Source organism: Cyprinodon tularosa, unplaced genomic scaffold, assembly GCF_016077235.1.
Source record: "Cyprinodon tularosa strain WSP-4 unplaced genomic scaffold, ASM1607723v1 ctg223, whole genome shotgun sequence".
NCBI classification, from domain to species: domain Eukaryota; kingdom Metazoa; phylum Chordata; class Actinopteri; order Cyprinodontiformes; family Cyprinodontidae; genus Cyprinodon; species Cyprinodon tularosa.
Window position 1 is genome coordinate 1,797,126 of NW_024038833.1, and position 25,266 is coordinate 1,822,391.

The window sequence follows — 25,266 nt, forward strand, 5'->3', positions numbered from 1 at the left end:
AAGACAGTCTTACTTTCCAGTTAAGTCCTGGGCGTGCTTTGGGGATAAACATGCCGTCAAACATATGGGAGAAAGGTCCGTGTCCTGAAAGGAGAACAAGAGCAGCGTTGGGCTTAAAGGTCATTTCAGTCCACAATAAAAAAAATCTTTCATAGTGTGGAAAATGATCATTCATATTTACACTTCTATTCACTCAGAAACTGATACTTAACCTTTATGAATATAAGTTTAGATGACTAGCATCAAACCTAAAGCAATTGTTTTAGTTTTGGACATATAGGTTTATTCTAAAAACTCATCTACTCTGTTTATTTCCTTTAAGAGGCCTTAAGTCTCCTGAGATAAGAGGATAATTTAATATTGCTCTACACACTGAGGGCATTTATAATTGCATTAGTTTAAAGAAATCACTTCTGACACAAATTAATCCCTTGATTGAACAACAAAAGAGACCTGGTGGAACAGCTTTGTTATTCTAGGTAATTTGGATTGGAAAGATGCAGTTAAATTACTTCCTTTCTCCATCAGAAAAAATTATCTATGTTCAGTTAAACCGGTGAAAACACTACAATGCCAGAAGGCTGCTAGTTTTCCGACAGATGTTGTGAAGCTATGTGCTCAAAGCAACACCGACCCAGGTCATGGCACAGTCCAGCAATTTCCACACAAAGAATGTCCCTGCGAGAGATGAGGAGCTCTGGTTGCCTGTCATTGAGAGCTTGAGCAAGTCGTCCAGCCAAGTACCCGACCCTACAGCAAAAGAAAAAAACACAACAAGACAAAATTAATTAAGGTGTCCTAAGAGAATCACAACTTTTATACTGCCGGGCCAGCTCCACAGCATTCAAATGTTATTCTGGGTCAATATAGTGTGTTGTTATAGTTTTACAACATTTTATTTTAGATGTGATGTAATAGATCCCCTACTTGAACCGCCACCTTAACCTGGTGGAGGGGCCTGAGCTTGTGCGGGAGGTGGAGCAATACCAGCTAGAAATACATGGCCTGGACTTCAAACATTGCCTGGGTTCTGGAAGTCAGATCCTTGAGAGAGACTCTTCTACTCTGCAGTGGCTCCAGGGGGAGCTGAGGGCTGGGGTGGGTGTGATTGTCTCACCCCGGCTCAGCCGCTTCATGTTGGACTTAAACCAGATTGACAAGAAGGTTGCATAGCTCTCCTCCCGGGGATTCAAAAATCCTACTGGGAGACTTCAACAGTCACCGACAAAACAACAGTGATACCTGGAGGGTTAAGGCAGGTGGTCGGCCAATACAAAGGGAACAAAACTTTTAAAAAGGTTCTATAGATAAGCAAAAAAAAAAGTATTGCATTATCTCTATATAGCCCCCCCCCCACACACACACACACTTCAATACTCATAAATTAAATTACGTAAATTAAATTGTGTTGAAGGCTCAACTACATGTAAAGTCTATGTATGGGTGTAATATTTTCTTATGTGAGATGCAGCTAATGATTATTTTGAAAATGGATTAATCTGTCGATCAGTTTTTAAATTAATCAATTCATAATTAGATAGCAAAAGATTCCATAAAGAAGACTTTTTGCAAAATTAAACCAAGGGAAAATAAGGCTTTACCATTTGAGAAGTTCTGGATAGAGCATATTGACAGACAGATTAGATCAAACATTTTACTTTAAAATTTTGGTATAATTGCTAGTCAAGATGGATTGCTCTCATGGGCGTAGGTTTGCATAGGGACCATAGGGACATGTCCCTACCAAAATTTTGAACCGACCTAATTGTCCCTACCAATAATTGGATGTGAGCAACAATAATTTACAGCAGTTGTTATTGCAGCAGTGGCTTCTTTTCCTCTCGCAGCTCCTCTGCCTGGTCTCTCCTGTCCCTTTCATGTAGCAGCGCATGGAGCTGTGCTGCGCTGTTTAACTCAACTCTCATTGGTTGTTATGCCTTAAGTTCCGCCTTCTCTCTCTCTGATTGGCTGTTTTCTAGTCCGCGTGTGCTTGAAGCGCAACATTGAAAATTTATTCACACTAGAATGCAGCGGTTACTACAATTAATATTAGGCTACAAAACTAGTCCCGATAAAAAAAAAAATTTATATCATGTACACTAAAAAACAAAAACCTTTTTTTTTCTTTTATAAAACGAAATATTCTGAGTCAGCCAGGAGTTCTGAAGACTGCTGGAAAAATGGGCAAATAAAGGCTGTAAGCCATCAACATTTCTGATTCTTAGCCACAGCCACCTAAAAAAGAAAATGTGAGGGTTTGCTTTTTACCGATATTAAGTTGATATTACTGTTTTCATTTTTTTGTTTTTATTTTTACAATTTTGATATAATAACTGATCTAAGTGGGTTGCTCTGTGGGGAAAGGCACATTTTACATTTATATTACTGTGTGTTTTAAAGTCTCTATACTCCAGTTAATGATGAATCACTTACTAAATTAGTTGACGATTATTGCAATAATCAATTAATATGATTCATTTTTTTCAGCCCCAGATGAAATACATGAAATTGGGCTACACAGAGTAACTACAGCCCAGATGTTCAACTTTTATAGTGAAGTTAATATCTTAATGAATGTATTATTTTGCTTGATACAGAGAGAGAATAGTAGGTACAAATATTAGAGTGGGGTTTAACTCTGCACTATTCTATATCTTCAGAAGAAAATACTGTATTTACCTTCTCTCTTAGTCGTTCAAAGGAAACCGTTTTCAAAGTGGAAAACAGTCCTAATTCCACATTCATCAGAGCCGGTGATACTTCAAACATTGATAAACAGCATCTAATGAGTGTAGAGCTTATAACATTTTTATTAATGGAGCAAAATGTTGCTTTTCTCTTTTAACAATGAATTCCTCTTATCAGTACGGATGCTCACATCGAGCATAAAAAAGGGCATGCATATTGCATAGCACCAATGACACCAGACCAATAGTGTCCCTACCAAAGTTCAAATCAAACCTACGCCCTTGATTGCTCTGTCAGCTAAATGCATATTTAAGAGTCTCTATACTCCTGTGGTAAATTCAATTGGAATGTATGGGAGGGGCTTCTTATGTAAAAAGTATGGGGGAAATCTGATAGACAGAAAGCAGTGCATAGGGGAGGCAGCATCAGCAAAAAGTGAAACTAAAAATTATGTGACTGAACAAAAATGCATATAACTAAATTTAAACTTATTTCGGTTAACATTTTGGAAAAAATATTTTCCTTTTAACCCAACTATGGACTAATTAGCACTGGTTTATCACCTACAGTCCAGATTAAATACTCAGAGGTATTAATATGTTTGCCAGACACTGAGTAAACCTCTTTCTCCTGAATCCATGACTTAATTAGATGCAATAAAACCAAGATATTTACCCAATGCTGTGTTCAAAGCGGTTATGGGACGCGCCTGGAAAAACATAATATGTGCCTCCAAGTTGCTTGATGTTTCGAAGTCGCTGAAACTGAGGAGTGTCAATGATTTTGATGAGAAGCGGGTGTAGCTCCACATGGCCGTGAATTGGATCATTAAAAACCTGACAGAAAACAGAAAAAAAAATGATCAACACATAAAAGGGTTTAAAATGACAAACCAAGAAACTGCTGAACATATTAGTTTATGTTTGAAAACATTTGCAAAATTGATTAAAAATATAGAGCCCAAATCTTATAGGACCTCTTTTAGCATATATAATACTTGAAATAATTGATAATATATATTTTTTTAATCTCACATTGGAGAAATTTACACCTGCATTTAACCCATCCCCTTAGGGAGCAGTGGGCGGCCATTGTGCGGCGCCCGGGGAGCAGTGTGGGATTAAGGGTCTTTGCTCAGGGACCCAGAGTGGCAGTCTGTTGGAGTGGGGCTCAAACTCAGAACCACAGATTCAAAGCTCTATGTCCTAACCACTAGGCCGCCAATCACCTTAACAACGACGTGGTAGCATTATAATTAAAATGTAAATATGAAACCAGCAGTATTATTAATGGTAGGGTCCAGCCTGGGAGATGGGAGGAATCTAATACCCCATTTACACTACCCTTGAAAAACCGTGCGGGTGGCAAACAACTTTTGGTGCATATCCGGCACCAACTGCTTGATTTCCTCCTTCAATACTGGCAGTAAATACCGCAGATCGTCACTAGGAGGCGAGGAAACCAGATAGCGTGATGTGTAAACGGTCGGTCGTCAGAACCAAGCTCGGCCTGGTTAACTGATCTGAGCTCGGACCGGTCTCAGCATGGATTGGTTTTTCCAAGGGTAGTGTAAATGGGGTATATTTTTCTGTATTGTACCACATGATCTTCTTTATCAGATGTTTTTGTCTGTGGGGCTTGAGAACCAAAATGAGAAGGTTGTTCTTCCTTCCTGTCCACATGCCCCTGCCTTCAGTTTGCCCAGTGTTATCTTAAAAGCCTTGACAGCAATGGCTTAACGACACAACAATAGGCCTCTAAGCAACATTATCTGGGTGGGCCCCATATGAAGTACAACACCCCATATCTCCCACCGCCGTAGACAACCGACCTAAAATGTGCCCCATAAATACACACTTCACCATTTAATCATTCTTCACCTTCACTAAACATGGATATACTTTATTATATTCATCTGTAAAATGAGTATTATCAGGCAACCTTGAGTTACACAGCTCCCTCCTCACCCACCCTGCTCCATTCATCTCCTGGTCGCAATCTTTCCTCACTGTAGCAGCAACGTCCACCTCTCCCTCTTTGTTTTTGTTTTTACATTGGCCCCTTGATTTTACGTTATTACCTCATGTTCTACTCACCCATATGAGTGTTGTGTCATTTGGAGCTGTTCTGAAGATATTCTGTTAGGTTATATTAAGTAAGTAATAGTCTTCCTATGGGCAACGACTTGAAGGCATAAACTAAACTGTTCATAATTTATCATTAATGGTACACAAGCATTCATAACATGTAGGCGAATCACTGTCCCCCAGACATCCGCGGTTATATTTTTTATATTTATATTTTTTAAAACAAGGTGCCACATGTATGACGTCATCCACGCATCAGACTGGAGTTGTGACAGGCAGCCCGGGCCACAGGCGGCTACGCTCTACCCCTTCTATTCATTCGGCTAGCTAATCTGAATCGTTCAATTCCATTAGAGAGCAAGACCATCTGTGGTAGTAGCACTAGACATCTTCCAGGCATGTGAGTAAAACTAGCAGCAGTTCAGCTGACAGGCTGAATGAATAGTAGCCGGCGCGGGCGATGATGTCATATCCGCGCAGCTTCATTTTTCTTAAAAATTTAAATAAAAAAAATATAACCGCAGATATCTGAGGGACAGTGATTCGCCTACATGTTATGAACGCTAGCGTACCATAAATGATAAATTATGAACAGTTTAGTTTGTGCCTTCAACTTGTTGCCCATATACAGAAGAGGATTAAGGCCACTGGGAAAAAAAATATTTTTAAATTTTATTTCAGTTTAATATGGGAAAAAAGTCAGAATTCTGTCTTTTTTCTCAGAATTCTGACTTTAATCTCAGAGTTCTGAATTTTTTTCTCAGAATTCTGACTTTAATCTTAGAATTTTGGACCTTAATGTAGATGGGCACCATAAAGGAAGAAATGTGGGAGCATTCGGCTTCACTGACAAAGATGCGAGTTGTTTGAGAGGGCGGTATGGCGGACGCGTCTGTGCTGCTCTGGCTTCGTCCGGTGGGGGAGCAGCGTGGTTCGCTCCGCTCTGGCTTTGTGCTGCCTGCGGACTGCTGGGGGAGTGAATGCGCCGGCTCCGGTCTGCTCTTCTTGCGGTCGGGCACCGGGCGGCTTTTCTGCTCTTAGGATAGTTCTGTGCACGGTGTGTTGCGTTGCGCGCTGTTGGCATCAGTCTTGGTGGGGTGGGGCTGCGCTTTTGGACTGGGGGCCATTTTGGGGGTGTTCCGCGGCCGGTTCGCGGCGGATGCGCGTGGGCCCCGGCTGTGGACGGGGCCGCCTGTGTGTTTTTCCTGGATGGTGCGGTCGCTTTGGGTGTTGCGGCCGGTCGACATGGGCTTGGTGCCGGGGGGCGGGGCGTGTTTCAGTGCTCTGTGGGGCCGGAGCGTTTCGGTCGGTGCCGTGGGGGGGCTGGTGTTCGGTGCCCGGCCCTACTTCAGGGTGGCCGGCTGCCGGCGGAGCCCGCGGGGCTGTCTCTCCTCCTCCCTTGGTGGGGGTCTGATTTCCGGGGCTGGCCCCTCCTTGGTGTCCCTTTGGGCGCCTGGGGCTTTGGGTCTCCCGGCGTTGGACTCAGTGCTCTGGGGGGTGTGCCTCTCCAGCTCTCCACAACCACTATTGAGCATTTTTTTCTATGGATAAACTTTACATGCACGAGTTCACCCTCACAAACAATTACAGGTGCTTGGCTCTAGGTACTCAGAGATTCACTTCCATACAGAAACCCCACATTCATATCTTCAGGTAACACAGAGTACATGTCAGACTTAATAACATTACTTTAGTGATAGTTTGAAGGTGTTGCTTTATTGTATATCTCGTACCATGTCTTTCGGTTGTGCTGGTCTTTTTTCATCTCGTTACAGGTGATGAAGCAGACTGAAAATGTTTTGTCATTATCTCTTTTCTATCTCTTCTTTCTTTCATCTTCTCTTTTTTTCACTTTTTTCCTTTTCTTCTTCTGTTTTTCTGCTCTATTTACATTGCAGTGTCTGTCCATATAAACTGTAAAACTCCCTGCATAATTATAATAAAGCAATTTATATGCATGAAACAAGCTACACTTGTGAAAGTAAAATCTGTTGGGCTCTTTTTGGCATCAAGACAATTATTCTTATTGGCACATTGCCAGACAGGACACTATAAAAAAAAAAAAAAAAAAAAAAAAAGAAATCTATCATGTGTTGGGGTATAAATATAGTCCGGTTAGTCAAACTAGTATCAGGTGGATTTAAGAGGAAATTTTCGCACCATTATATCTGCAGAGAGATGTCCTAATCCACATTTTCGTGGGGGCTACCAGGTGTCACGCCATTGCTTGACAGTCTCTCTGAGGGAATTTGTTTTTACCTTTTTGGCCTCTGCTTCAATCTGCCATAGTTTTCTGAGGCTGTGCAGGATCTGCAGACGGTCCCCGAGACACCTGAAGGGAACAATCAGATGTTAAGAGGTCTCTGAGAGCCAACGCCTCCATGTGGAGGCAGAGGAGGAAGTGCTTGACACATTTCCACTCATCAATGATGCCACGCTATTTTATCAGTAGTCTTTTCTTACTTTATGCCAATCTTTTCCAGGTCTGCATCCCTCAGGTACCTCAGCCCCACACCTGTAATCTTCTCAGCTGCATGAAAACAAAGCAAAAGAACGCAAAAAGACTTTAATGAGCTGCATAACAAACATCTAAGTTCTACATAGGTCACATTTTGTGGAGAGCGGATTGAAGTGAGAGCAAACCTCTGAATATTTCCTCCCATTTTCCGAGTCCTTCCCTTTGCAGGTACTGACATGTTTCTCCGATTCCCCACCGCATGAAGTCAGAATCCGGCTGCCAGACGGGAACCAGCGACACTCTCTTCTGCGGCGTGTGGAACTTGTCGCCCGGGCTCACGGATGGCTCTGCGGGTCGCTTACGATTCTCCATGTTAACCGCAGTAACAGGCCTTTAGGTGATTTTCTGAATAAAGATCTGAACCGGTCAGAGGCAGATTCTCCGAACTCGCAGAGAAACTGCTGATCCGGCGCAGAAATCGGCGACGAGCTGAAAAATACCCGGGGTTTTGTGTTTTCGCCGGGACCTGTTACGTCAGAGAAACACGTCGGCTTGTTTCCGGTTGTGCCTTTCAGAATAAATGACCACACGTTAGAATGAAAGAAAAATGTTTTTTATGAAATTGTTGTAAGATGTGTTAAAGTTATCATGATTTAGATTATCTTCAGATACCTCTTCCTCTTTAGACTTAATGGCAGCAGGAGGACATAGTGAGCACCTTTTCTTACACTATTTTCTCTTCATAGTGTTCATGTCAGGATAGAAAAAGATTACTGTAACTATATTGTAGGGTTAAAAAATAAGCAAAGCCCGCACCCTTAATATATCCAAAGACAAGTTGTCCAGATGATTCGTCCAAGAAATCCACGGAGACGTTATTGCATTTAAAAGTGTTTTAGTGAGTAGATAGGATAAAGGGGTGCCAAACATACATACAAAAAATAAGGGCGACAGAGGTCAGAAACCCATCATCCTTAAAAAGTGACACATATGCATCCTTAACCCAAAGAAGTAATGAAAATGATAACAAAATAACCACAACAGCTAAATATACAAATTTCCCAAATTAATATGAATTACCATTGATATTTAATAATTTCAAGAAAAGGTAATTTAGCAAGAAAAACTAAGCATTAAGCATAATGCATTTATAGTGTCTTATTTTTTTCTTTCTCTTTTCTGTGTTTAGTCGTCTCATTATCTTGAGCAGATACATATTTCTTGCTATATTTATATAAAAAATATTTTAGAAAAAACTGTCTCCCCGCGTAGTCTGGGCGAGGTAGTTGGATCCTCTATCTTGAGCTCAGATCCTCTACCAGAGCCCTGGGACCTTGAGGGTTCTGCACTGGGCCTCTATTGATCTATTGCTCAAGGCCTGCCCCTGTGCTGCCATGGTCAGTGCCTCTGTGTTGTCCTTCAGGGCAGCCCTCTCTAGTCACCGGCAGGATTTGCTCATATCAGCCACTTCAGCTATCTGTCAGTGGTACATCCCATGCAGGGGTTTTTCCTCCTATGATGGCTCCTTAAGTTCCTTCATTTTTCTTTTCCAATTAGCCTGGTCTGGTGTTATAATTGACTTGTTTTAAGGAACCATTTTGTGCCTATTTATCTATCCCATTTTAGATTTTTTAAATTTACACTGCTTGTTCTTTTTTCTTTCATTGATACCTTTATTTTCATTTATATCTTGGGGGATTCTTGGTTATCCGGATAGATTTAGGACTATATGGACCCTTGGTAAACTGGCCCACTGTTCCAAAAAAAATTTAAACCAATTTAGAATTCAGAATTGGTTTGTCTGAGTTATCTTGCATATTTGTTTACAACAAACTGCAGTTAGTACTGAATCCTCCTGTAACGATGAAACTGAAATGTATTAAATAAAAAAGGAAATGCTAATCAAAATAAATAAATAAACATATATATATATATATATACACACAGTATATGTTTTCTGGTCTTGCGGTATGATAGTGGCCACCACCGCTTCCTAATATTTTCTGACGTATCTTCCTCTGCGTGACGCAACAGGGGCGGGTCAAAAAACACACAAAAAAAAACAAAACAAAAAAAAGATGTAGTTCTTTGAAAATTTGACGATCAGATGTCACGCAAATACTCCACCCATTTGATGCCATAATTATAACAACACATCTGCGTGTGGTATCAAAAACACAGGGCCTTAAAAAGCTATATAATATTTAAAACAAACATGATTTTAATGCTAGAATGGAAAATACCAAAAAGCCATTTTGCATTTGGTTTGTAAACAGACTATGAAACACGAGGGTTAAAAAAAAGACAAAAAAGGGGAAGAAGCATAAATAGCATTACTATCTATATATTAATAACTTTATCCCTGTATACTTTAATTCCAATAAATTGAAAGCTCTCAGTTACTAAGTGTCTTTGAATGTAGCAAAAAAAAAAAAAACCTTAATTGGCTACAGTCCATATCTATCAATTCATTGATAAGTTGGTTGATGGATTTATTAATTTTGTTATTGCTATTTTTAAGTTGAAAGTATGTTTACATAAGTTTGCATGGTCAAAGAAAACATCTCCCTGAAGAAAAACACTGAAAAGAAATAATACTAATAGCAGAAAAAATGTTTTCTTTGACCATGTTTTCTTTGTGTGATTATGGCTGCATCAACAGAGGCCATAGGTGTTCTAGCAAGATGGGCATTGACTGCTTTGTACTGTAGACAAACAATTAAAAGGGATTAAAAGTGTGTTCACCTTTGTGGTGAACACACTTTGTGTGGTTGTTTATGTATATATATATATATATTTTGGTTATGTATATATATATATATATATGTAACTGGAGCGTGTAACTAAAGTAATTTCCCTCTGGGATTATTAAAGTATTTCTGATTCTGATGGCAGCAGGGATGAATGACCTGGGGTAGTGCTCCTTTTGCAAATGGGGTCTATAAGTCTTTAAATAAAGGAGCTGCTCAGCTCATATACAGTCTATACAGGAGATGAATGAAGGAGGGTGGGTGAGGAGTGAGCTGTGTAATTACCCGATAATACTCATTTTACAGCTGAATGTAATAAAGTATATCCATGTCTAGTGAAGGTGAAGAATGATTAAATGGTGAAGTGTGTATTTATGGGGCACATTTTAGGTCGGTTGTCTATGGCGATGGGGGGGGGGGGGGGTGGGGGATATGGGGTGTTGTACTTCATATGGGGCCCACCCAGATAATGTTGCTTAGAGGCCTATTGTTGTGTCGTTAAGCCATTGCTGTCAAGGCTTTTTAGATAAGACTGGGCAAACTGGAAGCAGGGGCATGTGGACAGGAATGAAGAACAACCTTCTCATTTTGGTTCTCATTTCCCACAGACAAAAGCATATGATAAAGAAGATCATGTGGTACAACACAGAAAAATAGATTCCTCCCATCTCCCATGCTGAACCCTACCATTAATTATACTGCTGGTTTCATGTTTACATTTTAATTATAATGCTACCACGTCATTCTTAAGGTGAGTGGCGGCCTAGTGGTTAGGACATAGAGCTTATAATCTAAGGTTCTGAGTTTGAGCCCAACTCCCACAGACTGCCACTCTGGGTCCCTGAGCAAAGACCCTTAACTCCACACTGATCCGAGGGCGCCGCACAATGGCCGCCCACTGCTTCCCAAGGTGATGAGTTAAATGCAGGTGTAAATTTCTCCAATGTGAGATAAAAAATAAAAATAAAATTATTATCAATTATTTCAAGTATTATACATGCTAAAAGAGCTCCTATAAGATTTGGGCTCTATATTTTTAATCCATTTTGCATAAACTAATATGTTCAGCAGTTTCTTGGTTTGTCATTTGAAACCCTTTTATGTGTTGATATTTTTTTTTTCTGTTTGTCAGGTTTTTAATGATCCCATTCACGGCCATGTGGAGCTACACCCGCTTCTCATCAAAATCATTGACACTCCTCAGTTTCAGCGACTTCGAAACATCAAGCAACTTGGAGGCACATATTATGTTTTTCCAGGCGCGTCCCATAACCGCTTTGAACACAGCATTGGGTAAATATCTTGGTTTTATTGCATCTAATTAAGTCATGGATTCAGGAGAAAGAGGTTTACTCAGTGTCTTGCAAACATATTAATACCTCTGAGTATTTAATCTGGACTGTAGGTGATAAACCAGTGCTAAGTAGTCCATAGTTGGGTTAAAAGGAAAATATTTTTTCAAAATGTTAACTGAAATAAGTTTAAATTTGGTTATATGCATTTTTGTTCAGTCACATCATTTTTAGTTTCACTTTTTGCTGATGCTGCCTCCCCTATGCACTGCTTTCTGTCTATCAGATTTCCCCCATTCTTTTTACATAAGAAGTCCCTCCCATACATTCCAATTGAATTTACCACAGGAGTATAGAGACTCTTAAGTATGCATTTAGCCGACAAAGCAATCTATCTTGACTAGCAATTATACCAAAATTTTAAAATAAAATATGTGAACATTTAGCATTTAAGATAAGGATCTTCTCTGTCTGTCAAAATGCTCTATCCAGAACTTCTCAAATGGTAAAGCCTTATTTTCCCTTGGTTTAATTTCGCAGAAAGTCTTCTTTATGGAATCTTTTGCTATCTAATTATGAATTGATTAATTAAAAAAATTATTGAGAGATTAATCCATATTCAAAATAATCATTAGTTGCAGCCCTACACTGAAACCTTCACCGAACTGCTGCATCTCACATAATAAAATATTACACCCATAGATAGACTTTACATGTAGTTGAGCCACCTGCCTTAACCCTCCAGGTATCACTGTTGTTTTGTCGTTGTTGAAGTCTCCCAGTAGGATTTTGGAATCCCCGGGAGGAGAGCTATGCGACCTTCTTGTCAATCAGGTTTAAGTCCAACATGAAGCGGCTGAGCCGGGGGGAGGCAATCACACCCACCCCAGCCCTCAGCTCCCCCTGGAGCCACTGCAGAGTAGAAGAGTCTCTCTCAAGGATCTGGGTTCCAGAACCCAGGCAATGTTTGAAGTCCAGGCCATGTATTTCTAGCTGGTATTGCTTCACCTCCTGCACAAGCTCAGGCCCCTCCACCAGGTTAAGCTGGCGGTTCAAGTAGGGGATCTATTACATCACATCTAAAATAAAATATTGTAAAACTATAACAACACACTATTTTGACCGAGAATAACATTAGAATGCTGTGGAGCTGGCCCAGCAGTATAAAAGTTGCTGTTCTCTTAGGACACCTTAATTAATTTTGTCTTGTTGTGTTTTTTTCTTTTGCTGTAGGGTCGGGTACTTGGCTGGACGACTTGCTCAAGCTCTCAATGACAGGCAACCAGAGCTCCTCATCTCTCGCAGGGACATTCTTTGTGTGGAAATTGCTGGACTGTGCCATGACCTGGGTCAGTGTTGCTTTGTGCACATAGCTTCACAACATCTGTCATAAAACTAGCAGCCTTCTGGCATTGTATTGTTTTCACCGGTTTAACTGAACATAGATAATTTTTTTCTGATGGAGAAAGGAAGTAATTTAACTGCATCTTTCCAATTCAAATGACCTAGAATAACAAAGCTGTTCCACCAGGTCTCTTTTATTGGTCAATCAAGGGATTAATTTGTGTCAGAAGCAATTTCTTTAAATTAATGCAATTATAAATGCCCTCAGTGTGTAGAGCAATATTAAATTATCCTCTTATCTCAGGAGACTTAAGGCCTCTTAAAGGAAATAAACAAGTAGCTGAGTTTGGTGTATAAACCTATATGTCCAAAACTAAGACAATTGCTTTAGGTTTGATGCTAGTCATCTACAATTATATTCATAAAGGTTAAGTATCAGTGTCTGAGTGAATAGAAGTGTAAATATGAATGATAATTTTCCACATTGTGAATCATTTTTTTATTGTGGACTGAAATGACCTTTAAGCCCAACGCTGCTCTTGTTCTCCTTTCAGGACACGGACCTTTCTCCCATATGTTTGACGGCATGTTTATCCCCAAAGCACGCCCAGGACTTAACTGGAAAGTAAGACTGTCTTGTTCTTTTCCTGTTGGACCTGTTCTGGTGCACCAATACATTCAGTGTTGTTTCTGATTTCTGTTTGATAAAAGCTTCCAACGTTTGTTAGTCAAAACCAATTAATTAGGCAAATATGAAAAACAAAACCACAATGAACTCATTCAGACCTGCAAAGAGGGTTCTTTAGAATAAAGATAAGCATGAATGGAAAAACTAGTAAAAAGACAACTGTGTTTTTGGGAGGGGTTCTGTTTCAATCTAATGTTTGAGCTTTTAACATCCTAAATTCTTATAAATTTGTAGTTTCAATTCATTCCACAAAGAAACTTATTTCTAAATAATACCTTGATGGTTAGTTTTGATTTTTAGCCTGGGAGAAAAGGACTCATTCAGCACAGTGTAGGGCAGTTTACCACAGACTAAATACTTTAAAACAGATAAATAAAAAAGAAAGCTCTGTCCATTGGACCCTGACTGCTTTGTGAATGTTTACATCTAAAGTTTCTGTTTACAGAAGGATTTTATTGAGGGTAAAAAATCTCTGCAGGCCAGCCAGAGCTTCTGTGGTGAGCTCAATAGATGTGATAACGACACAGTTCAGGGCTTAGACTGATAAAGAAAAGTAATTAGATCTACTTAACTCAATCCATTATGTAACCTGCAACCTCCCAAATATGAATTAAAACTAGAGTTTAAATAATCCTGTTGCAACCAATGTAACCATTGAGCTCTTCCTGTCTCACTCAGAGGTTTTAAGACTGTCATTTTAGGCTGATTTTTGTCCTGCTCTGTCTGTTTCTGCCTCTTGCAGCACGAGGCCGCCTCTTTGAAAATGTTTGACTACCTTGTGGAAGACAACGGCTTAAAGCCAGTCATGGAGGAGCACGGACTGGTGCTCCCAGAGGACCTGGACTTCATCAAGGAGCAGATCGCAGGTCCGATGGAGAGCAGTTTGGCGCGAGGAGAAAAGGTAAACCGTGTCTAAACTAAAACTGAAGCACACTGCAGGACTCTATGCCTTCCATGTATGAATGATAACTTTAGCCAGAGTGATTTTATTTTCCAAAATTTCTGTTGAATGGTGCATCTTTGGCTGTTACATCACCATCTTGATTTCCCAAAGTAATCATTAGTTCATCATCATTATTCACTAACACTTTTGCTACTATTTGCTGGGTTTTTTTCTGACAGCTAGTCATCTTCACTTCTGTTAGCTTCCACTTAAGTCGAGGAATTTATGACTGGAGACCTACTGTAACTTAGCACTTTCCTCATGGCTGCAGTTATCTTTCAAAATAAAGCTTCACGTCTATTTTTTTTTTATTGAACTATACTGATCTCACACTGAAGAAAGTTACCTCTACATTTAACCCATCCCCTTGGGGAGCATTGTGAGGTTAAAGCAGGGGTCGGCAACCCAAACTGCTCAAAGAGCATTGATGAAATTATAGAAACACAATAAAGGAATATTTCTATGGTGGGTGTGTTTCTCTTTGAGAGGATTTGATTGATTCATGAGGAACCAAGCAGGAACTGACATCCATCATAGCAAAGCTCTCTAACCCTGAAATCCCTCATCCTCCCTCCCCAGCATTCCTTGGTGTTTTTTATATTTTTAGGATTTGGGGAAAAAATGGAAGAAAGTTCACATGCCTTCATCAGAGCGCTATCTGTTTGATCCGTGGACCGTTTTCCATCCTTGCAACCAAACTAGCAGCAATAGTGGTGTTTGGAGATGCAATCCACTTCTTAAATCTATCTTTGCACTCCGCTTTGATTTCCTGGCACCGCACCGCGCTGATTGCAAGTTATGTCCACTGATCTCTATGGCTATTTATTATACAAATGTTTACAGCATTGGAAAACATAATAAATTTTTGACCTCCTGCATACCATATTAAAACAAACAAAGGAAAAAACAAAAAAAATTTGATTGTCATACATTTTTGAAAAAGCCGCAAGGGAGAAGCTAAAGAACTACATGTGGCTCCGGAGCCGCAGGTTGCTGACCCCTGGGTTAAGGGGCTTTGCTCATGGACCCAGAGTGGCAATCTGTGGGAGTGGGGGATCAAACTCAGAACCTCAGGATTCCAAGCTCTATGCCCTGACCACTAGGCCGCCACTCCCCTAAAACATCACTATCATCACTTGTCCTTTTTGGTGATAAGATGTTCAATGTTAAACCATACTTTGTTGTTTATTATCCTTACCACTCTGCTATGTACTAATCCTAAATTCATCAGACTCACTTAACCAAGTTTTTAAGTAATCTCTTTAAAAAATCTCTTGAAAATTTCTCTTTCTATTTCTTTTCATTGTAACTAGCTACATGTTAAAGTAGTACAGAAATAATTAAAAAGCAGACATTTGATCACCAGAAAATGCAAGTTAAGGTGCTTTGAAAGGTTAGGGCACGGGAGAGCGATGCTAAAGTTCACCAGATGAGCACTATGAGATGAGAGCTATAACAAAGCAGGTCTGTACGCTGCAGCAATACACTCTTGTTGATGTGAGTGGGTTCAGTGGTCCACTGTCTCACAGCTGTGCAATATAAGTTAAAAACACTTAATTGTTGCTTAAATAATGCTAAAAATGTGTTTTTTCCTAATAAGATCTTCAAGTCAAGTACTAAAATAAAACAGTTTATTTAACTCTAAAATACTTGTCAGGTGGTGCATATTCTGGGACGAGAGCCAGGCTAAAACTATGAATATCTGTTGTTTTTTTTAACCTAACAGTTTTTTTACATTAGAAATATTTACAAAATCTTTAGCTGTTCTAAATGTTGCATTATCTCCTATCTTGGATTAAACATTTAGTTGCACTTGCAATAAATGACCAGTAGATGGCACCACATGATCTACTACCATTCACCTTAGTGGTGTATATGTAGTTATACCATAAAAACTCAGTCATACATAAGGTAATGGGTTTAGTTTTTTGGTTGCATGCCTTTTTTAAAGTGCAGTGGTAAAAACCAGTGGTAACTAAACGTTTTCCTAGATTAAATCTTAAATCTTAAATCTTAAAGCTTAAATCTTGTTTTTTCCTAAATAAAAATCCAAATTCTTTTTTAACACTTTCTTTTTTCTACCAAGTGTTTCTTTTCACAATTTAACAATTTCTTCAATACAAAAAGTATCCAATATTTTTCAGCATTAAAATAAAACAAAAGGGGGGAGATTTATGTTAGGGTTATCTTTATATATATATATATATAAAAAATTATGTTATGGGTTTTCTTTGAGTTCTGAGGATTGTCAAGTATGAATGAAAGGTTCACTCCATATTTGTGATATATTTTCATGTCAGAAAGTACCTCATAGTAAAAGGCAAAAACTTTGAGTTGTCGCCATTTTAGGAATATCTATATATAGAAAAGTACAAAAGGTGTCCAACTGCTGCAACTACTTTTGCCGTTGGGTCAACATTTATATTACTCTTTAACTGTAGTTCAGGGTATAATTAAGGGTTTGAATGGCTTCCTGGCTACCCATGTAGTGCAGAGTCTTGCATTATCCTCTTATTTATGATTAAAATTAATTTCATTTCAGTTTTTTTTGTTATTACTGTGAAACTTCTCAGTCATCCAGGTTACAGCAACAAGAAAACAGGCTTATGTTTTCAGGAAACCAGACTTTTGCTCAGATTATCTCCAAACATTTCGACACCAGAGTCGACTCTGGTGACTCACTCTAGAGAAACCAGTATTTAGAATGCAAATATTTTTAACCACCTGGAGATGACTCGTCCTAAGAACATTTCAAGAAAGATGCAAATCAATCATCCACCCATAGTCTATTGGTGTGAGTTGCATATTTTGCAGTATTTATCACTAGAATAGAAGAATCAGCTTTATTGTCATTGTCACAGGTACAAAGCAATGAAATGAACTCTGCATTTATTTCATCCCCTTGGGGAGCAGTGGGCTGCCAATGTGTGGCGCCCTTGGAGCAGTGTGGGGGGTTAAAGGTCTTGCTCAGGGACCCAGAGTGGCAGAGGGAGTGGGGCTCGCACTCAGAACCTCTGGATTCCAAGCGCAATGCCCTAACCACTAGGCTGCCACTCCCCAAAATTAATAACTCCCCCATTTTTAGACTGCTTTTATGTAGTTTCTTTGGAGTTAGGTTATTCATGCCTATTCGGGGTGGCTGGCTGCCGGCGGAGCCCGTGGACTTGTCCCTGCTGCTCCTGGGGGCTCTTGCATTGCGGTGGCTGGTGGATTTCATCTGGTCTCTCCTCTTCCCTTGGAGGGGCGGATTTCCTGGGTTGGCCCCTCCTGGGTGCCTTTGGTCTGGGGATCCCTTTGGGTGTCTGGGGTTTTGGGACCCGTGGCGCTTGCCTCGGTGCTCTGGGGGGGGCGGGTCTTTGGCTTTTCACAACCACTTTTGAGCATTTTAGCTTTGTGAGAGTGCACTTGTGCATGTAAAGTTTATCCAGACAACCACAGCTGCTTGGTTCCAGGTACTTAGAGATTCACTTCCATACGGAAAGCCCATATTCTAAGCTTCAGCTACCACAGTATACATGTCAGATTAAATCATTCTACTTATACTTCAGCAATAGTATCAAGGTGCTTCTTTAGTGTATCTTTTATACTATTTTGGTTGGTTGTGTTGTTTTTACAACTCTAAGCAGGTGATGAAGCAGACTGAAGACGTTTTATCGTTGTCTCTCTTCTTTCTCCTCTTTCTTTCTTCTTTTTTCCTTTTTCCTGTTTTCCTTTCGTGTTCTACTTATATTGCAGTGTCCATATAATCTGTAATACTCTCTGCATAATATAATAAAGCTTAATGCATAAATCAAGCAGAACACTATTGCAATAGCATTACTGCTCCCTTTGTGAAAGCAAAATCTGTTGGGCCCTTTTTGGCATCAAGACAAATATTCTTATTGTCACATTGCCGGACAGGAAACTGTTAAAAAAAAAAAAAAAATTTTTTCTTTCAACAAACTAAAACTTGCAGCACTGGATTCTCTGGTCTGGATTTTTGTGGAGTATGAACTACCGTATTTTCACGACCATAAGGCGCACCGTACTAAAAGGCGCACTCTCAGTTATGTGTCCCATTTCTGTATTTAACACACACATAAGGCACACCGGACTATAGGGCGCGTTTTTTATATACAGGTACATGTCCTCTACTACCTTTAAATACCTCTACTGCGTATTTAAAAATAGAGCGGGGGCAAAACTGAGTATGATTGTGCTTTATTCATGTATTTATTACAAAGTATTAATCAAACCTGGCAGCTGGCCGTGAGACAGACACATCGCAGATGACACAGCGCTGTGATCACTCCTAAATTAACTTAAAATCCTGAAACCTGCCGACGGAATATGTTCGCTTTTATTGCCGGTATCCTGGTGCCTGCAGTTTATATTATTTAGATGAAAAACACCTGCCAGCAGCCGAGGTGAACGAAAGGATTTCTACTGTCGGTGCACCGCTGGTATGTGGGGGTCTGAGCGGCTCCGACAGAAATAGATAATCTGGATGAACTGACTGCAATTATGAAATTTTCAGGTGGACTTTCTCACTTAAAAACATATTAAAACTACTTTATTCCCACTGATCACAGCAAATATAGCTGCAAGATTTAGATTATTTAGATGAAAAAACACCTGCCAGCCACCGCGGTGAAGAGGAGACGCGCCCAGAGGCTGCTGTTGAATTAAGTTTTCAGGTAGAAAAATAGAGCGGGAGCAAAACTGAGTATGATTGTGCTTTATTCATGTATTTATTACAAAGTAGTAATCAAACCCATCAAAGTCATCATCCTCTGTTTCTGAATTAAACAGCTGCGCTAAATCAGACATGCCAATTTCCCCTTCTTCGCTGTCAGAGTCACTTTCCGTGCAGCGCGGCTCCTCAGAAATAATGCCGGCTTTTGCAAAAGCTTGAAGAACAGAGCCAGCAGACACGTTATTCCAAGCATCTACAATCCATCCGCAAACGGTGGCGTAACTTGCCCGGCGCTGCCTTCCACTTATCCTGAAACTGTGGTCTCTGTCGGCCATCCATCGCTTCCACGCCGCTCGCAGCCTTACTTTGAACGGTTCACACCGATGTTGGGCGGTTGAAGTTCCTTTGTCAGACCCCCCGGGATAACGGCGAGCACAGCGTTCATTTGATTCACCTTTTTTTTCACATCGGCTGTGAGATGGGCACGCAGCGATGGTGATGAGTGGAAAAAAACACCTGGTCTCCTCACATAGGCTACACCTCCCTCAGCCACGCTTTCATCATCTCCTCATCTATCCAGCCTTTTTCATTTAATATCATATGTCATCAGAGCTCTGTGTCTGTCTCGCTGTCAGCTCCCAGATCAGCTTCTCTGATTGGTTGATGCGGCGCGTCCAGCAGCAAAACTTAAATTTTTCCATCTCGAGCAGCAGCAGCGCGTTGGCGGTGCGTCAGATGCTAAAACGCTTCCCGACCTGCTGCACCTGCTGCTCAAAACGTGCTGCGGGACCTTTTGCTGCGTCTATACGCGCGTCAACCATTGACTTTGCATGTAAACTCGCTGCTTCTGCTGCACCTGCTGGGTCCGGTTCACACCGATGTTGAGCGGTTGAACAGCGAGCACAGGGTTAATTTGTTTCCCCATGTTTTTCACATCAGCTGTGAGATGGGCACGCATGGAGTTACATATTAACAGCGATGGTGATGAGTGGAAAAAAAACACCTGGTCTCCTTACATTCAGCCACTCTTTCATCATCTCCTCAATGAGGTGGTCTCAAAAGTCGCAGTTACAACACACATAGGGCGCACCGCACCATAGGGCGCACCGCACATTTTAAGGGGAAAAAAGACGTTTAAGTGCGCCTTATAGTCGTGAAAATACGGTACTTGTTTAAAAGCAATGAACTCTACAGTAAATGACTACGCCTAATTCATAAACACATCTTCTTGTTTTGTCTCCATAGTGGCCATACAAAGGCCGTACTAAAGACAAGTCCTTCCTCTATGAGATTGTTGCAAACAAAAGGAACGGCATTGACGTGGATAAGTGGGATTATTTTGCCAGGTGGTGCATTGTTTGAATTGTTTAAACGTTAAATTAACACCTAAAATATACATACATTTTCTTGTTGTGACATGAAACCACTGTTTTCATTATTCCATCTTTCCCTCAGGGACTGCTACCATTTGGGCATCCAGAACAACTTTGACTATCAGCGCTTTCTAAAATTTGCAAGGGTCATTGAAGTGGACGGGCAGAAGCACATCTGCACAAGAGACAAGGTGTTTTCTTTGGTTTCTCTATTTCATATCAGAAAATATAAAACCTATTCACTGACATTCAGGATATGTTTTTGAACAGGAGGTAGGCAATCTGTACGACATGTTCCACACTAGGAACTGTCTCCACAGGAGAGCTTACCAGCACAAAGTGGGCAACGTCATTGAAACAATGTAAGGCATTACCTTTTATATTTTTGGTGGCTCACTTGCTGTTTGCTTTTTTGTTTTTGTTTTAGAAAGTCCTGATAGTTGTGAGCTTTCTCCACAGGATAACAGAAGCTTTTTTAAAAGCAGACCCACACATCAAGATCGCGGGCTCTCAGGGAAAAATCTTCACTCTGTCCACAGCGATCGATGACATGGTGGCCTACACCAAGTTAACGGGTCAGTAAAAACTCTTTTATATATAGTTAATATAACATTAATATAACGTCTCAGCCACTATAAACACACACTTTTATATATATATATATATATATATATATATATATATATATATATATATATATATATATATATATATATATGTGCGTTATCACCTGGATGTTATCAGAGTTGGAATTCAGAATCGCGTTCTTAAATTCCTCCTACGCCACTGAGGCGACAGTGGCGAGTTTGCCCTGCAATCGGAGGGTTGTCGGTTCAACCTCCGGCTTTCAGTGTTGTTGTGTCCTTGGGAAAGACACTTCACCTGCATTGCCTACCTCTGGTGGTCACAGGGCTGATGGCACCCGTCTACGGCAGCCTCGCTTCTGTCAGTGAGCCCCAGGGCAGCTGTGGCTACAATGTAGCTTGCCACCATCAGTGTGTGAATGATTGAATGTAGTGTAAAGCCCTTTGGTCAAGTCCTCTGACTTTTAGCGCTATACAGGCCTTTTACCATTTAAATTGAAGCTAAATGGATCTTGGTGTTCTTCGCCAGTGTTATTTTTTCTGCCTGTAAGTTTTATTAAAATTAGAATTTCATGTGGCTGTTATGTCAGCAATACGGCACTGCATTAATAACAAATTTTTCCTTTTCTTTTTTTTTTGGTATGCAAAGTTAAAAGTATAGTGAAGGATACTCTTTTTCCAATTCTTAATTCATTCTGGTGATGTGTTTAAGTAACGCTGTTGTACCTGCTCTTCCCCATTTTCACTTACCAATGGTGAGTGTGACATAGTGGAAAAATTGCAAATCTTCTTTTGGAAAGTAAGCTTTTATTAGCAACGCCAACAGTAACTTTTAAACAGAGTGTGCACGTGGACAAATGGGCTTGTGCATGCTCTGGTATGTGCTTAATAGGCGTTCCTTTTTGGTTGCGGGTACAGGGTTGTGCATGTGCATTTTTTCTTTTAAAGTGAAGCGGGTGGGTCTTTTAAAAAATTCACGAAAATCCTCCACAATTTTTTTCTGTTTTGTTTTATAATGTTCTGATACAGATATAGGTATCAGAAAATCGCTATATATCTGTTAGAGTTGTGTCCTTATAAATCTGAATCACTCTGATATGGTTTAAGTTTAACAGTTTGCTGTTTCTAACTTTTATAACACCTTATCTTATTTGCAGCTGAACATGCAAAACAGAAAAAGAATAGATATATGTGTTTTAATGTCCTTCAGTGGGGAAATTTATACCAGCTGTAAGTGACCAATGGATTTGTGCAGATTTACACACAGGTGAAAAACAAAAAAAATTTATAGGAGATAATTCAGTGAGGGCAAATGTACAAAATAAGAAAAAATATAAGTTATTTAAAAATGGCTTACTCTGGTTAAAAAAAAGGCAAATATGATGGTACTTTTGTGCAAAAAACAAATAAAAAAGAAAACAGGATTTCTTGTACAGGAAATGGAAAAACTGTGACTAACATCAGGTTTGTACACATAATTTTATAGGAGCTATGATGCTTATAAACTCTTACAGCATCTGGGAAGGACTTGCAAAAATATCTCCTTCAATCCTTGGATGCAGCTGTCTGTCTCTGAAGGAGGTCTTCATCAAAGGCCTCATGTTCTTTCTTCAGACTTAGATCTTTATAGATAAATATAGCGCAAAGCAAATTTTCCTCTGCGCAAAGAACTTTGGACCATTAAAATCTGTTCCGTCCTTTTCTTAGCCCTGGCAAGAGGTTTCTAACATGGTCCCTAAAAGTTTAATTGTTGACGCGGAAAATGCTTTTGGTTGTGTAGACTGGCACTATCTGTTACACTTGCTGGAGATTTTGGGCTTCAGACTTAATTCATGCCTTGTGGTCATGCCCAAAGGTACCTTAAGTATATTTCAGAGATTGCGGGGATGGACTGTAATCTCTGCCCTGACTCTATATACTAGGGAGTCTTAAAGATCTTAACTACATGGTAAAACCCATAGCTAACTGGTTCCCGACAAACATAATGTTTGGAAAACAGATAATGAGAGAGTGGAAAGATGCCCATTGTTTCAGTATTGGGTCTCAGAACTGGGTAAGGTGGCAGCATTTGAGAAAACGATGAATGAAATGGAGAAATATAATGAAAAATGGGGAACATTTCTACACTCATTACATGCAACGTAACATTTGGATACACTGACGTTCCCCTTGGCTGCTTTTTTCTTTACCTTTTTTTTTGTTTAGGTTATGACTGTTGGGTCTTTCAGCCCACAGCCTCTTTAATTTGCTTGTTTTTTGTCTTTTCCAGGACTTTGCTTGCTACAAGATAGAAATTTGATAAAGAAATAACACCTTTATCTTTTTATAGAGCTCTTTCTTTTCATTTCAGATCTCCTTGCTGCCACTCATGGTGACTTTTTACTCAACTGTTGGTGTGAAAAATAATTTACTGTAGAACACACGCCCTGTACGTGTATCTTTACTTGGTTGAGATCTTAGAGTACGTTCAGAATAAAGAGGAGATTTATTATAACTGTGAAATCAGGCTTGATGACTGGAATTTACATCCTAGTCTTAAAGTGAACCTACCCTTTGTAAAACCTTTGTGTAATTTTAACAAATAATCTTACATGTTTTTTAGTTTAAGTTCCTTAGTTTACTTAGATATCTTCCATGTTCCTGTTTTCTTTGCAGATAATGTGTTTGAACAGATCCTGAACTCCTCCTCTCCGGAGCTTGCAGAAGCGAGGCTGATCCTTCACAAAATCATCTGTCGGCACCTCTACAAATGTCTGGGGCAAACTCGGCCAGATAAAGCCTTGACTGTCACTCAGGTCTGTTTGTAGTTGGATATAAAACACACGCATCCTATTTTGTGATTCAGATGTGGAGGACTAGATTTTAGGAAATGACTGAGTTCAGTTATTGGAGAATTAATATGCCTGGATTTATAGCATGCTTACAAGGGATGTGGGGTTAGGCTGCATTACCGTAAGTTAAATTCTAGCTGGAGAATGATTTAAAAGATATCAAAAATGTAAAGTTCATTACATGTTTATATGCTCAAACTTGTTGCAATAGTGTTTAAGTTTCAGCTTATTGTTGGTCAGATATGGGCATGTATTAACAGTGCTAATTCTTTCTGTCATTAAGGAAATCATTCATGGATGGGAGGCAGATTTGGCTAAGGCCATCCCTCAGAATGGCTCCCAAGATGCTGATCTGAAGCCAGAGGATTTTGTAGTCAGTGTGAGTATTATTATTATATTTCTTTTCTTTTGATTCATTCAAATTCATATTTCAGAATAGAATAGAAAATTAATTTATTGTCCCACATTGGAGAAATTGTGGTGATTTCTAGAAATTTTCCAGACATAATAGGAGTCTCATCCTATGCAATCCAACAAAAAAATAAAATTAATTATATGGAAGGAAATATTATCTAATAGAATAAAATCCACACTCAATAAACCAATGCTTTTTGTTAAACTACCTTTGATTAAATTTCAGTATACTTATAAGTTCTATATCTTTTTTTGACCATATTTTCTTACTCTACCTTGCAAAAGCCCTTTTTCTACAGTAAAATGAGAAAATATCTTCTCAACCAAAGGAGACGGTTGACACTTTGAAGATTTTTTAAACCAATCTGATGGACATTTGGGCTGTATGGTTACAGTTTAACCCTGTAAATTTGAAGCACAAAGAATTTGTCACCACTTTGTCTTAATATGAAGCTCTAGCGAAAGTTCAATTGAAGAAACTCTGACTTACCTCACATCATCAGAAGCCGATCCGTCTCCGAAGCGAGCCAATCAGCTTTGAACTACTCCACCATGAAGGCCAATCAGCGTCCTGCTTCCACTTTATAAACTCCCTCAAATCTCACCACAGCCGCTATCCTGCAATCGCAATGTCGGATTTCGATCCAGACGACAATTCAATTTTCCCCGCTCGGAGAAACTCCCGTCTAGCCGCTCATCTCCTTCTTCCGCGTTACACTCCAAGGGTATATTGCCAGGCTCCGACCTAGACTCTGCTCAGATGTCTTAACGAGCCTCCCTCCTACCTCCTAGTGATTCATCTCCCTCGCCTTCCGCTTCAATCCGCTCCGATTCCTGGCCGCAAAAGACATGCAAGTCCTCCGCTCCCCTCGCCAGGCGCAGAAGGCCTCCCGGATCTGTCCCAGCAGCAGTCACCGCTACGCCCGCTCCTTCTCATCGTTTCGATGCAGCCTTGGAGCTTTTCAGCTTCCTGATTCATAGCAGCTCCCCGTCTAGTCCTTCTGGCGCTTAACAGCTCTCAGCCTCCCTCCGCTCCACCGGACTCTCTCACTCAATCCTTCGACGCTGTCCGCACGCTCCAATGTGGGAATCCCTGCACTCCCGTCTCCCTCCCCCCCCCGCCCCCCCCCCCCCCATTT

At 40.1% G+C, this 25,266-nt stretch overlaps 2 protein-coding genes across 5 annotated transcripts in view; one reads left to right on the forward strand and one right to left on the reverse strand.

The window, feature by feature from the left end:
- samhd1 (SAM domain and HD domain 1) overlaps positions 1–7,779 on the reverse strand; it is a 66,605-nt gene extending 58,826 nt beyond the window's left edge. For 3 of the 4 annotated variants that reach the window (XR_005280918.1, XM_038286326.1, XM_038286327.1), the window contains exons 1-6: positions 7,419–7,779; positions 7,239–7,305; positions 7,035–7,107; positions 3,364–3,524; positions 635–750; positions 14–84 (exon numbers count right to left, since the gene is read on the reverse strand). Coding sequence is in view for 3 of the 4 variants with exons in the window: in XM_038286326.1 (XP_038142254.1) it covers positions 14–84; positions 635–750; positions 3,364–3,524; positions 7,035–7,107; positions 7,239–7,305; positions 7,419–7,605 (675 nt within the window). In the remaining variant the exon portion in view is untranslated. The remainder of the gene's footprint in view (positions 1–13; positions 85–634; positions 751–3,363; positions 3,525–7,034; positions 7,108–7,238; positions 7,306–7,418) is intronic. The other variant, XM_038286325.1, reaches the window with a different exon arrangement.
- Positions 7,780–11,043: 3,264 nt separating this feature from the next.
- LOC119784330 (deoxynucleoside triphosphate triphosphohydrolase SAMHD1-like) lies at positions 11,044–24,145 on the forward strand. Its single transcript, XM_038286323.1, has 10 exons — positions 11,044–11,276; positions 12,509–12,624; positions 13,174–13,244; positions 14,050–14,208; positions 20,171–20,271; positions 20,381–20,489; positions 20,569–20,660; positions 20,758–20,873; positions 23,538–23,677; positions 23,997–24,145. Exons 1-10 carry the CDS (start codon positions 11,044–11,046, stop codon positions 24,123–24,125), a joined length of 1,266 nt encoding a protein of 421 aa, XP_038142251.1. The 3' UTR covers positions 24,126–24,145.
- The last annotated feature ends 1,121 nt before the right edge of the window (positions 24,146–25,266 follow it).

What these genes read in the sequence shown, in the direction of transcription:
- LOC119784330 (XM_038286323.1), top strand. Translation starts at nt 11,044, where the DNA reads ATGTTCAGCAGTTTCTTGGTTTGTCATTTGAAACCCTTTTATGTGTTG. An exon ending in TGGACTGTGCCATGACCTGG is followed by an intron (nt 12,625 to 13,173) that starts GTCAGTGTTGCT and finishes TTCTCCTTTCAG; the next exon opens with GACACGGACCTTTCTCCCAT. An exon ending in GTTTGGCGCGAGGAGAAAAG is followed by an intron (nt 14,209 to 20,170) that starts GTAAACCGTGTC and finishes TTGTCTCCATAG; the next exon opens with TGGCCATACAAAGGCCGTAC.